This window comes from Ictidomys tridecemlineatus, chromosome 10, assembly GCF_052094955.1.
Source record: "Ictidomys tridecemlineatus isolate mIctTri1 chromosome 10, mIctTri1.hap1, whole genome shotgun sequence".
Lineage (NCBI taxonomy): Eukaryota > Metazoa > Chordata > Mammalia > Rodentia > Sciuridae > Ictidomys > Ictidomys tridecemlineatus.
Window position 1 is genome coordinate 143,831,853 of NC_135486.1, and position 13,322 is coordinate 143,845,174.

The 13,322-nt window shown below is 60.8% G+C and overlaps 1 protein-coding gene across 1 annotated transcript in view; it reads right to left on the reverse strand.

The window, feature by feature from the left end:
* The window catches only part of Tvp23a (trans-golgi network vesicle protein 23 homolog A), a 21,303-nt gene extending 13,266 nt beyond the window's left edge, over nucleotides 1-8,037 (reverse strand). Inside the window, exons 1-2 of the mRNA XM_078024638.1 lie at nucleotides 7,503-8,037; nucleotides 7,166-7,245 (exon numbers count right to left, since the gene is read on the reverse strand). Of these exons, the coding sequence (XP_077880764.1) occupies nucleotides 7,166-7,245; nucleotides 7,503-7,511 (89 nt within the window). The 5' untranslated portion in view covers nucleotides 7,512-8,037. The remainder of the gene's footprint in view (nucleotides 1-7,165; nucleotides 7,246-7,502) is intronic.
* Between the last annotated feature and the right edge of the window lie 5,285 nt (nucleotides 8,038-13,322).

A 13,322-nucleotide genomic window follows, 5' to 3' on the forward strand; every position in this document is an offset into this window, starting at 1 on the left:
CATTGTTGGTGGAAAGCGGAGTGAAGTCATCGGTGCACACTCAGTCCCTGCCACAACCTGTCCTGTGGGAGTCCCCTAAACTGGCTTCCTAGATCAGCCTGTGGCATTTTAAAAGTATTCCTGCTTTCTAGAGTAAAAGGACGCTCCAGATCCAGAGGAACAGGTTGAAATATCCCCTCTGTGTCCCCTTCACAGTCGGTACCTGGCACACAAAGGGCATGGAATTTTTGCTGATTTAATGGAAATAAATGAATGAGAAGAGAAGGCAGCAGCAGTTCTGAAGAGGTGTGGCCGGGATGCCCTGCAGCGCGGGAGATGCACCTGGTGTCACCTGGATGAGGGCCAGGATGGTGCTAAATGTCCTACAGTGCGAGGAACCGTCCCCAGAGAGGGTGACCCAGGCCTAACTGGCAGCTGAACCCTGGAATAAAGGGGTGAGAGGGTCGGCCAGTCCAGGTCCACGCAGTCGGGCTGCTATCCAAACGAGCACCCAGGAATCAGCCAATGTCCCCTCCTTGTCCCCAAGGGCTTTCTGGATTATGTGGGTCACAATTTAGCAGAAACTGGCCTTCCGTGATTGCCAGCAGCGCTTATGCAATTCAATTCATGTGAATAGGGAATAGAAATAAGAGGAAGTGGGGCTGTGGTAGATGGAAGAGTTAATTTCAGAATTTGTGATGTTGTGCTCGGATCAAAGAGAACTGAAATCTGTCTAGTTCCCTGATTCTGTGGGTTATTTTCCTTGGTAATCATGAACCTTCCTTAAAATCAAACAGCTCTGGTGGGAACTGCTTATGTGTCATGTTTTTATATTTTAAAATAACTTTGGAGAGCCAGGGACAGCAAGACTCACCCCCAAAGGCACAGGGGACAGGGGTCGTTAGAGTCCTGAGCAGACAGGGCTCCTGAGTCACAACAAAGGACCAGAGTTGGCATTCTGCTCCACCATGCCGCGTGTGCTCACTGGAGAGCGCTGGGCCGCGTGTGCTCACTGGAGAGCGCTGGGCCGCGTGTGCTCACTGGAGAGGCGCTGGGCCCCATGTGCTCACTGGAGAGCGCTGGGCCGCGTGTGCTCACTGGAGAGCGCTGGGCCCCGTGTGCTCACTGGAGAGGCGCTGGGCCCCGTGTGCTCACTGGAGAGCGCTGGGCCCCGTGTGCTCACTGGAGAGGCTGGGCCCCGTGTGCTCACTGGAGAGGCGCTGGGCCCCGTGTGCTCACTGGAGAGGCGCTGGGCCCCGTGTGCTCACTGGAGAGCGCTGGGCCCCGTGTGCTCACTGGAGAGGCGCTGGGCCCCGTGTGCTCACTGGAGAGCCGCTGGGCCCCGTGTGCTCACTGGAGAGCGCTGGGCCCCGTGTGCTCACTGGAGAGCGCTGGGCCGCTTGTGCTCACTGGAGAGCGCTGGGCCCCGTGTGCTCACTGGAGAGCGCTGGGCCCCGTGTGCTCACTGGAGAGCGCTGGGCCCCGTGTGCTCACTGGAGAGGCTGGGCCCCGTGTGCTCACTGGAGAGCGCTGGGCCCCGTGTGCTCACTGGAGAGCGCTGGGCCGCTTGTGCTCACTGGAGAGCGCTGGGCCCCGTGTGCTCACTGGAGAGGCTGGGCCGCGTGTGCTCACTGGAGAGCGCTGGGCCCCGTGTGCTCACTGGAGAGCGCTGGGCCCCGTGTGCTCACTGGAGAGGCTGGGCCGCGTGTGCTCACTGGAGAGCGCTGGGCCGCGTGTGCTCACTGGAGAGGCTGGGCCGCGTGTGCTCACTGGAGAGCGCTGGGCCGCGTGTGCTCACTGGAGAGGTGCTTGTGTTGTTTTTTTGTTTTTTGTTTTTTTTTTGTGGGTGGGTACCAGGGACTGAACTCAGGGGCACTCGACCACTGAGCCCCATCCCCAGCCCTGTTTTGTATTTTATTTAGAGACAGGGTCACCATTGTTGAGGCTGGCTTTGAACTCGCGATCCTCCTGCCTCAGCCGCATGAGCCACTGGGATTACAGGCGTGTGCCACCGCGCCTGGCCACTTATGTTGATTTCTGAGAATGACCAGCCACCAAGATGTCATCCGCCCCGTCTCCTTCCTGGCCCTCCCGCCAGCCTCTCTAGGCTCAGTGTCACACATAGAGGTGTTAACAACACTGAGTTTCCTCAAAGACAAACTTAACTTATCCACATCCAAATCCAGACACAGAGAGGCTCAGTCCCACCGGGGTCGATTTTGTCGTCAGAGACGTTAACCGCACCTGGAGATGCGCCGATTCCCATCACTGGGGATGGGTACTTCTGAAACCCGGTGGGCAGAGGCCAAGGACGCTGTAAACGTGCTGCCCACTCTGCGCCCATGGTGGAGAGGCATCTGCCCCCGCCCGCGTCAACCGTGACAAGGCTGGGAAGCTGCTCGAGAGCAGGGGCACTTCTTCCCTCCTCATCTGCCCAGGAGAATCGGAGTCCTCCCCAGGGGACGCGAAAGATGGAAGCCCCATGTCTCCTGTCCCCAGAGCAGAGCTCATCCCCAAAAGCAGAAGCAACCCAACTCATCTAGTGTGAGTGGACAGACAGGGCCTGCGCCCACAGGGAGACGCCAGGCAGCCGGAGGCCACTTCACCAGAAAAGGAACGAGAGGCTGCTCCACACCCCGATCCTGGGGCGCAGTGTGCTAGGTGACGGGGGCCAACCCAAGGACACAGGTCCTGCAAGTCCGTCTGTCAATGTCACTGGGCGAGGGGCGACCCAGGAGCGGGAACCCTGAGGATGTTTCCAGAAGAGACTGGAATCTGAGTTACAGACGGAGAGAACCACATCCTGTGCCCGAGCAGGGGTCCTGGGACACGCCTTGGGGCTCAGGCTGGGACTCCGGCTCTCAGGCCCTCAGGCTTCCCCGGCCTCCGGCTTGTGAGGGACCGTGGCCTCCTCAGCCCCATAAGCTCATAAGCAAACCTCTGAGGACCAGTCTCTTTATGTGTATGAACATACATCACAGGTAGCACACGCTAGTGTAATAATCTACATGACTACTGGGCGGTGAGTTCGTGATGACCAAGGGTGCATCATGACACGTGATACATGACAGACTGGTGATGACTGACATATGATTATGATGGTAAACGACCTATCGCTGCTGTGTCCTAGGCTGATTGTACTAACGTCATGTTCACATATTATTCTATTCATGATGTACGATTGGAGTAAACAGAATTTTCTGGTTGGTTCTCTTTCTCTGGAAAACCCTAACTAGTACAGAGTTCATTTGTACAAAATATCCCAAACAGGCAACTTCACGGGACAGAAAGCGCCGTGGTGGCTTCCAGGGCGTAGGGAGGGGAGACGGGAAGTCTCTGCTCAGTGGGTAAAGGATTTCCATCTGGAGTGATGGAGGAAATCCCAGAGCCCCATGAGGGTGACAAACAGCACACAGATCTGCAGACTAACGGGACTGGATCTGCGATGTGAGGACGTGTTTCAGGCAGACACACACAAGGACATGTCACCTAAACAGACAGCGAGAGAGAGGAGGTAAAGGCCACAGCCCACCTCCACCTCACGCCATCGAAGGCTGCCCCCCAGAGTGGCCTCTGGAACGTGGGCAGTGGCTGCACCACTGATCGGATGAGCGCTGATGACTGGACTGTATCAAGAGCAGGAATGGAACACCTCAGTCGGGGCGGTCACACAGCACACCAGATACACAGAGGGCCACCAGCTGCACGTCCCCAGCCACGGGGAAATGCCATCTGAACCACAGCGAGTCACCACACACCCACCAGGACGGCAACCACCCAAACCCAGGAGATGGGTGTGAGCAGGATGTGGGGGCCCGGGGGGCTGTTCACTGCTGAGACAACGGCAGTCTCACTGCTGCGTCTCTGAGCCACTAGCAGAGCGCCCCGCACGCGTACAAAGGGACCTTAGCCCTCAGAGGAAGGAAACTCCCAGAGTCACAGAGGCAGCCGGGATGGTGGCCAGGGTGGGGAGGGACAGGGAGAGTCGTTTAATAGGCGCAGAGTTCAGTTTTACAAGACGACAACATTGCAACGCTACCCAACACCACCAACTGCACACCGCCAAGGACTCGAGACGGCAAATGTGTCCTTTTCAAAATCATGATAAAAAGTAAAAACAAAACAAAAGAAATAACATTCCCTCTGAGGGAGACACTCGGAGCATGGCTGGTGTGTCCTCTGCCTGCCCAGCTGTGCTGCAGAGTCACGTCCTCCGCAGACCCAGGGCCCCGCACAGCCCGGCACCTGCTCACGCTCACCAGATCAACTCCACAGCAAGCACGTGGTGAGGCACAGACAGGTCGAGGCAAGGCCATGGGACCTGTCCCGAATCACCAAGCCCGCAGCTGGCGACGGAAGGCGTGGACTAGACTCCTGGGCTCGGCTGTGAACTTCCTTCCACCACCTGCCTCCAGAGTCAACAGGAATCACAAGTTCAACAGGGATTTGCAACGGCGGTTCTCACTCTGGACTAGGGGGGTTTGCTATTCCAATTAAAGTTGGATCCTTTTTCTAAAATGACACACATGTAAAACCCAGATAATGGTTTTCAAAGGGTTTCAATGGTTTGCTACTCTCTGGCTGCTTGTTTTCAGGGTCTCCTCATCTAAGAACCGACTGCGGAGCTCTTTTTAAACGTATGTCCCCTGGGAGTCTGGCTGTCAGTCCAGGGCCACCCCGGGGATGCGCTGGGACACAGAGGACTCTGGGTTGGAGGCGCCCAGACACACGGATTGTGGGCTGCTGCCTCCCAGATCTCTGATTGAGGACGCCTCCGGCTCCTGTCCCCTCCGCCAGCTGCCCATTGAGCCTGGCCACTAGAGTGTTCCACCACAACCTAAATAAAGGACCACTCTGGGTCCACACCTTGTCCCCTCTGGGTCACCGGAACACAAGCCCCAGTGTCACCCTGACCAGGGCAGGCTGATTCTCCCTCCGGGGCTCTTCTGTCCACCACCCCTACCGGAGCCCTGGCCCCAGCTCCCAGCCTGTCCTCCATCCTGCGGGCCTGCCCACATCCCTGCCCTGCCCACAGCGCCTTGATGGCGGAGCTGGAGAACCACAGCGTCCGACAGGCAGCCTCCTGTACATTCACATTTCAGTTAACTAGAGGGAAATAAAATCAAGCGTTCTGCCCCTTGGTCACATGAGGCCCGTGTTCATGCTCAATGCCCCAGGCATGGAGTGGCCCCATGCCAGAGAGTGCAAATAGAGCACACGTCCATCCCGCCAGACGTCCTAGTGAACAGAGACGTCCTGGAACTGGTCTTGTCAGCCCTCAGGGGTCTGGACCCGGCCACTAGCCAGCGTCTCTGGTCTTGACCACAGGGAACCACCCTTTCCACCCCGAACTCCAGCCTCGCCTCCAGGCCTCTGCACGGACAGCCACCTTCCCTGACCACTTCAGGGCCCCAAGCCTCAGGTCCCAGCTCAGTGTCACCGCCCCCTCCGTCAGGAGAACGGCCCAAGCTTCTGCTCATCCCGCGGTTAAAGCTCGGAGCTGCAGCAGCCTGGGTGCTGACCCCCCACACACACCGTGACCTCCCAGAGGACACTTGGGGGTCTGCAGAATTTACTGGATGCTCCTGGATCTGGTGAGTAGAGGCCAGGGATGGTACCCAGCCCAGGGACGCTAAAACGTCCTGCAATGCCCGGGACGTTCCCACGACAGAGAAGGATCTGGCCCCAAATGACAGGTATGTTGAGGTCAGGCAACCCTGCCCTGAGCTCACGGCTCTGTAAGGCAGGACCCTGGACTCCAGCCACCACCAGTCAGGCCCACGGGAGATTCTCACCGAAAACTCAACACGTGAGGTTAGCTACCCCGTAAGGTTCTTTACCAGAATTCTAGCTCTCTGACTGGGCCATTCTCCAGATCACTGGTCGTCAGTCAGATGAGTAACACCCCCCCCCCCCCCCCCGCAATAAGGAGGTCCTAATCTCTGGAACGCAGCCTAATGGCCAAAGGGACTGTGGGTCGACTTATTTAGGGATCCTGAGAGGATCCTAGATTGTCCTGGTGGGCTTCAACGCCACCAGTAATCTCCTTTTGGAGAGAGGTAAGGAGAGACGGTAGGCACACACAGAGGACTAGGTCAGGTAAAGGTGGCCCCACAAATGCCCACAGCCACCAAGAGCTGAAAAAGGCAAGGAGTGGGTCCCCCACCCCCAGGGCCTCCGAAGCGGTCGGACGGACCCTGCCGACACGTTGGTTTCAGCCCAGAAAACCTGCGCGTGGACTTCTGGCCTCGAGAGCTACAAGAGGATCAACTTCTGAAGTTTAAGCCAACGTGTTTGGGAGAATGTGTTAGTCACTGTAGGAAACTGACGGAGTCTGTTCTATTCCGGGGTTATTGGATCTAAATCGGAGAACTGAATGTAAAAAAAAAAAAAAAAAAAGGTTTTGAAAGGAATGGTATTGGGCATAGAGGTGTAGCTCAGTGGCAGAGCACCCGCCTGGCATGCGTAGGGCCCTGGGTTCAACGCCCAGTGCTCCCAAAATTAAATGATAATAAAGACGATGATGAAGAATGGCATTTGGATACCAGGGCCCCTGCCTCTAGGCTGTGAATATTTCTACATGCAGCAGGTGCTTGGCTGTGAGCGGCCATGTTCATGGGTCATTTCCCTGGTCCTACTGCCTGGGACAGGCAGGCGTGTGACCTGACCCAGGACAAGTCTGGCCAGAGCTGAGCAGGGATTGGAAGAAAAGTCAAGCCCTCCCGCTGGTACAGCCTCCTGCCACGGCTTCCCTCCACTGCCCCCTCCACTGCCCGGTGGCCACAGTGCTGTTTCCCTGACCTGCCACAGCCTCGGGCCTTTGCCCTCTCCTCCCTTCTCTTGCTCCAGAGTCCCCAACGCTGACTGCTCCCTTCATCCAGGTCTCAGCTCAAAGGCCACCTCCTCAGAACTTTCCCTGTGGATCTCCTCCTGACCTCTCACATCCTATGATTACCTCCTTAATCTCTTTGTTCAGACTGACCGTTCCATGTCAGCATCACACCTGTCCCAGACTGCAGGCTCCGGGGGTCAGGGATGGTCTCGTGTGTCCATGGCATGTCCCTGGCACACAGTGGGTTCAGGCACATTTGGAATGGATGGAGGGATGGTGGTAGATGCCTGGTCGGGCGGATGGATGAATCTGCGGCTTTGGCGCCTGCTTGCCCAGGGCCCAGTCCCAACATACCTGATCTTGGCTTTCCTAAAGGCCAACTCCTCTTCATTGCCAAAGTCCAGGGACACGTCCTCGGTATCATCTACCAGGGCCTGGGGACATCAGGGGCAGATGGAGGGCAGGCCCCACTAACCACCACGGTTTGGCACTCCTGGGCTGGTCTCTGCGCGCCTCTTTGGTTCCCCAGCGATTCCTTGGAGACCTGAGGCCTCCTGCTGCCTCCTGCTCACGGGCCCAGCGCAGCCTTGGGCGCTGGGGTTGGTGCCTCCCGGCTCCTCCCGGCTCCTCCCGCGCTCCCGCCGCCTCCCGCTCGCCATCTCCCTGTCTGCGGTCATCTCTGCGGTCCTACCTGCTTCATCCTCCCGGGAGCCCACAGCCCAGGATCCAGGTCCGCCCGTTGCCACCGAAGGTCTCGGTGCCCCCGGCTCTGAGCCTCGGGAACGCGCAGGGGCTGGGAGGCCCGGGGGCCGGCCGGAGAGCTGGACGGGGGAGCTGGCCCTGGAGCTGGACGCGGGAGGCAGTGGCCGGCTGGGGAGGGGCTCCTTCCGGGGCTCGGCGGGGAGGGTCCTGCGGGAGGGGAATGAGCCCCAGCCCCGTAGCGCAGGGGCCAGGGCGGCTGCCAGGGGAGGGGACTGGTCGGGGACCCAGGACAGGGATCCTGGGAAGATAGTGGGGGTGGGTCAGGAAGCGCTGGGCACGTTGCAGAAACGAGGAGGGAATGGACGGACGTCAGAGCCTGGCAGCCGCGTTCTGGGGCTCAGAGGATCCGCCTTAGGAAACGCATTCCCAGGCCTGGCCCTGTCCCCACGGATGGCGCCCCGGAATCTGCCTGTTCCCAGGGACCCGCTGCAGCCTCGCTCCGCGAAGGCTGAGAGCCCGGAGCATGCGCACGGCGCCTGGAGCGGGAGGGGGCGGGGAGGGGGGTGCGGTTGAGGGTGGGGTGAGGGGTGGGGTGGGGGTGGGGGGGTGTAGGTTGGGGGTGGGGGTGGGGGGGTGTAGGTTAGAGGTGGGGGTGGGGGTGGGGTGGGGGTGTAGGTTAGGGTGGGGGTGGGGGTGGGGTGGGGGGTGTAGGTTAGGGGTGGGGGTGGGGGTGGGGTGGGGGTGTAGGTTAGGGTGGGGGTGGGGGTGGGGTGGGGGTGTAGGTTAGGGGTGGGGTGGGGTGGGGGGTGTAGGTTAGGGGTGGGGGTGGGGGTGTAGGTTAGGGTGGGGGTGGGGGTGGGGTGGGGGTGTAGGTTAGGGGTGGGGGTGGGGTGGGGGTGTAGGTTAGGGTGGGGGTGGGGGTGGGGGGTATAGGTTAGGGTGGGGGTGGGGTGGGGACCACCAGACACTTTGAGCACCAGACACTTGGAGCATTTCCCAGGAAAGGTTTACCATCTGAGGGTCTTTCCTGGCCCAGGACAGGTCACTCCCTCTCCTGCAAGCCCTCTCCCCCTCCTGCCCTCCCACTGCCCAGAGGCACAGCTGAGCATCCAGGGGCTAAGGCCACAGCCTGTTGCTCCCTGTGCCTTGGGGCGCAGAGGCAGGTGGGCCCCAGCTACCCCCTGTCCGCTGCTGGCCACCGGTGGGTGGAGTCAGGAGATGCTTCATCTCTGATCCCTGGACTGGACCTGGGGGCTTTCTGCCTCACCTCCACCATGGCCATTCCTTTAGCTGACCTTCAACTGGCCTGAGGGGGATGGAGGGAGGACGACAGGCCAGCCTCAGGCCCTTCTAAACGTGTTTCCCAAACCCTGTGGCAATTCTGGTAGCTTCTAAATGTGCCTCCACCCAGGTCCACAGAGACCCTGAAGTCAGGCTCTGCGGCCGGCGTTTCCGGAGCTCCCAGGTGTGGGTGGCCACGTGAAGACCCAGTGCTCCAACCTGAGGCTTCCCCCCCTGGAGGGTGGACTCACGGCCTGGGGCTGCCTGGAGTGGGTTCTGCCTCAGGGTCAGGGAGGGGCTGAGGCTTCCCCCAGCCGCCAGGTGGGGCTGAAGCCAGATTTACAGTTAGGTGGTTAGTGTAGTTAGGTAAATCGGGCCTAATACCGAGTGAAATCTAAAATGGAGGCCATGCTGGGAATGACTCAGGGAAAACACAGGACAACTCATGGAATGTTAATGAAGTCCTGAAGAGGCCCTAGGCCAAAGTCCACCTCAAAGAAGTGTTAATGAACAGCCCCCAGCAGATTTGGAGACAGCCCATCACAAAGAAGTGATAATGAAGTCCTTCCTGCTCCGACTACTTCTTTGGCCCACCGGTGTCCCACCCCTGGGCCTTCCCACCTACATTCCATCACCAAAACTATAAAAAGGGGAAACAACCGCACTTCCACGGATTCCACCTCTTGGGCCCCCTTCTTCCTCCGGGAGAAGTCTTTTCTGCTGTCCTTCAATAAACTTCTAATCTCTGCTCTGGCCTTGCCCCGGCGTGCGTCTTTGGTGTTATTCTTCAACATTGGGGAGCAAGGACTCTCCTCACCGGTCAACAGTGGTAACAGGGCCAGGGCTGCACCCGGGAGCTGTGAGGATCTAAGCCACTGGGGCCTGGATTTCTAGAAAGTCCTACTGCTCCTCCTGCCCAAAGCTGGCTCTGGGCACACCAGGGTCAGACAGAGGAACCCCGCCTTTCCTGCCCGCGTCCCCCGCAGCCCAGGCGGGGATACCGGGGAAGAAGCGTTGGCGGCAGGGGCAGGTGGAGGTGAGAAGCCGTTGCAGAACATTTAGGGGCTTTTCCTCTGACCCTGAAAATCACCAGCTGCTGGTGTCTGTGGAGTTGGGGTGGGGAGGTGGGAAAACCCCCTTGGAAGCCCCATTTGGGGCCAACTGACATTCTCAGCCACGAGGCTGGGGAGACCTCAAAACAGCCACAGACTTGCCAACACGGGCCCCGCCACTCGCCCCGCCCCCACCCTCACCTGGCCGAGGGCTGAGGATGCAGACCGTGGGTGGGTACAGAGAACCCACCTCTGATCACAAACTTCCGCAGGGACCTTACCTGCTAGAAGGTGGGGTTCAGTCCTTCCTGACTCCCGGGGGGTGGGGGGGGGTGAGCATCTTCTTCTCCTAAGGCCGGGCCTCGCAGGGCAGAGCCTTCCGGAAACACTGCCTCTGTCCGTGCTCCTGTCGGCCCTGAGGGGGGGGCTCAGAGCCTCCAGCGGCAGCCCATCTCTGATCCCCGCCACCGGCCTCCTGCCCCTCCAACCCAAGGAAGAGGCCCCAGGTGTGGCCAGCACTGCGTCTAGATGACCGTGGAAAGTGTGCACGTCCAGCCAGACGTGGTGGGGCACCTCGGGCAGGGGACCTCGTCTCAGTCCTTGGCGTCTCCTCCCCTGGATCTGTGACCTCAGGGGCGCGTGCTTTAGCTGGGAAACCGCCCGCCTGGTGTACTGAGGTGCCACTCCACCCACCCTGGGGCAGCTGGCCGAATGGCAGACTTGTCACTTGGCATAAAGTGTCACTTCAACTTTGGAGCCACGGCAGAGGGAGGGGCTGGGTGCACAGGAAGGTGAGGCCTTACCTGCAACTGCTCAAGGCCTGGTGGGGCTTGGCCGGAGACTAGGAGGCTTCCCGGCCATCCCGGCCCTTCTCAGAGTCCGGCTGAGTTCCACTCTGCGCACATTGAGCAGCCCCCCCTGCACCTGCAGCGGTCCTCTGGCCTGTGCAGAGGTGCCAGGAGGACCCAAGACTGTCCTCCTCCATCAGGTGGATGCCTGCTCCCATGTGAGGCCCCGGAGACTGCACAGCAGGATTGTGGCCCGTTCTGGATACTCCTCAGGACACAGTGGCCAGATCCTGCCCACTCTCAAAGCCCCAGGCTTGCCGCCTCGGGGCCTTTCCCTTGCTGCTTGCTTGGCACCGATGCTCTCCCACCACCTAGTCAGAGGCTGAAAATGTGGAGGCTTCCAGTGGCCCTCCCGACCCCTCCCCAAGGTGTCCACCACATCAGAGCTCTCTCTACCCCAAGTTCTTGAGGGACCTTTCACATCGTTCTTGTCTCTTTCATTTTCCTCCTGCACTTGGTCATCCCCATCCTCTTTCCCTCAGGTACCAGCTCGGCCGGCGAGGTGGGAGTTTGTGCAAAGCTTAGGAGGTTGACAGAGCTGGGCTCTTTGGCTAAGATGGCAGCCCTAGCTGGGGACAAATGCAGAGCCAGGGCCAGCTGCCAGGCAGATCCTAGGGCCTGCCACCTTGGGGACACGGGGCTCAGGCAGGGAGTGGCTGTGGCCCGGGCTTGGCAGGGCTGGGGCGCTGCCTGCCTCGTGCCTGGTGCAGCTCAGGGCAGCCGTCCCACTGTGCGCAGGACTTCACCCTCGGTGCCGCCCGCCCTGCACCTGGGCATAAAACCTCCAGGTGACTTGGAGCCAGCAGAGTCGGCACACACGCCTCTGCCCCGTGACTGCTTGGCCTCCCGCCGTGTCCCAGTGGCCCAAGGCCCCCTCAGGGCAGTGTGAGGCCCAGCCGTGGATCCTGCAGAGTGGGCGCACGCCCAGTGTCATGGCTGCAGCTGCCCCTTGTCCCCTCCCTGCCCTCCTCACTGCCCCTGGCCAGGCCTCCCCTCTGGAGCCCCGTGCAGCTTCCTCCTGTGGTCGCTCCCCCAGAGAGGGGGACTCCAGCCAGGGACGAACCAGGCAGCCCAGCTTTGATGCGGCCTCCTGGCCTCCCGAGCACACTGCCCTCACCAGGGCTGTGAGGAGGTGGCCAACAGCCCAGAGATGGCCTCTCCTACTCAAGGGCCAGGACAGGGGCAAGGCAGGTCAACAGAGCCAGCCACAGGCAGCGAGGACAGTGGGCAGTGGCTGGGACCCAACGGCAGGTGCATCTTGGACCTCTGACAGTCCCTCCGGCAGTCTCTCCAGCAGTCCCTCCACAGTCACACGCTGGGAGGAGCCTAAGCTGGTAGCCCCTCACTCAATAGCGGGAGGTCCACTCGAGTTGCTCCATCACCACAGCCTCCAGGTCCAGACTCTGGGATCCGGGTCACAGCCTGCAGATCCAGACCCTGGGATCCGGGTCACAGCCTCCAGGTCCAGACCCTGGGATCCGGGTCACAGCCTGCAGGTCCAGACCCTGGGATCCGGGTCACAGCCTCCGGGTCCAGACCCTGGGATCCACGTCACAGCCTGCAGGTCCAGACCCTGGGATCCGGGTCACAGCCTCCAGGTCCAGACCCTGGGATCCACGTCACAGCCTGCAGGTCCAGACCCTGGGATCCGGGTCACAGCCTCCAGGTCCAGACCCTGGGATCCGGGTCACAGCCTGCAGGTCCAGACCCTGGGATCCGGGTCACAGCCTGCGGGTCCAGACCCTGGGATCCGGGTCACAGCCTCCAGGTCCAGACCCTGGGATCCGGGTCACAGCCTGCAGGTCCAGACCCTGGGATCCACGTCACAGCCTGCAGGTCCAGACCCTGGGATCCGGGTCACAGCCTGCGGGTCCAGACCCTGGGATCCGGGTCACAGCCTCCAGGTCCAGACCCTGGGATCCGGGTCACAGCCTCCGGGTCCAGACCCTGGGATCCACGTCACAGCCTGCAGGTCCAGACCCTGGGATCCGGGTCACAGCCTGCGGGTCCAGACCCTGGGATCCAGGTCACAGCCTGCGGGTCCAGACCCTGGGATCCGGGTCACAGCCTGCAGGTCCAGACCCTGGGATCCAGGTCACAGCCTCCAGGTCCAGACCCTGGGATCCGGGTCACAGCCTGCAGGTCCAGACCCTGGGATCCGGGTCACAGCCTGCAGGTCCAGACCCTGGGATCCGGGTCACAGCCTGCAGGTCCAGACCCTGGGATCCGGGTCACAGCCTGCGGGTCCAGACCCTGGGATCCGGGTCACAGCCTCCGGGTCCAGACCCTGGGATCCGGGTCACAGCCTGCGGGTCCGGACCCTGGGATCCGGGTCACAGCCTGCAGGTCCAGACTCTGGGATCCACGTCACAGCCTGCAGGTCCAGACTCTGGGATCCACGTCACAGCCTGCAGGTCCAGACCCTGGGATCCGGGTCACAGCCTCCAGGTCCAGACCCTGGGATCCGGGTCACAGCCTGCAGGTCCAGACTCTGGGATCCACGTCACAGCCTGCAGGTCCAGACCCTGGGATCCGGGTCACAGCCTCCAGGTCCAGACCCTGGGATCCGGGTCACAGCCTGCAGGTCCAGACTCTGGGATCCACGTCACAGCCTGCAGGTCCAGACCC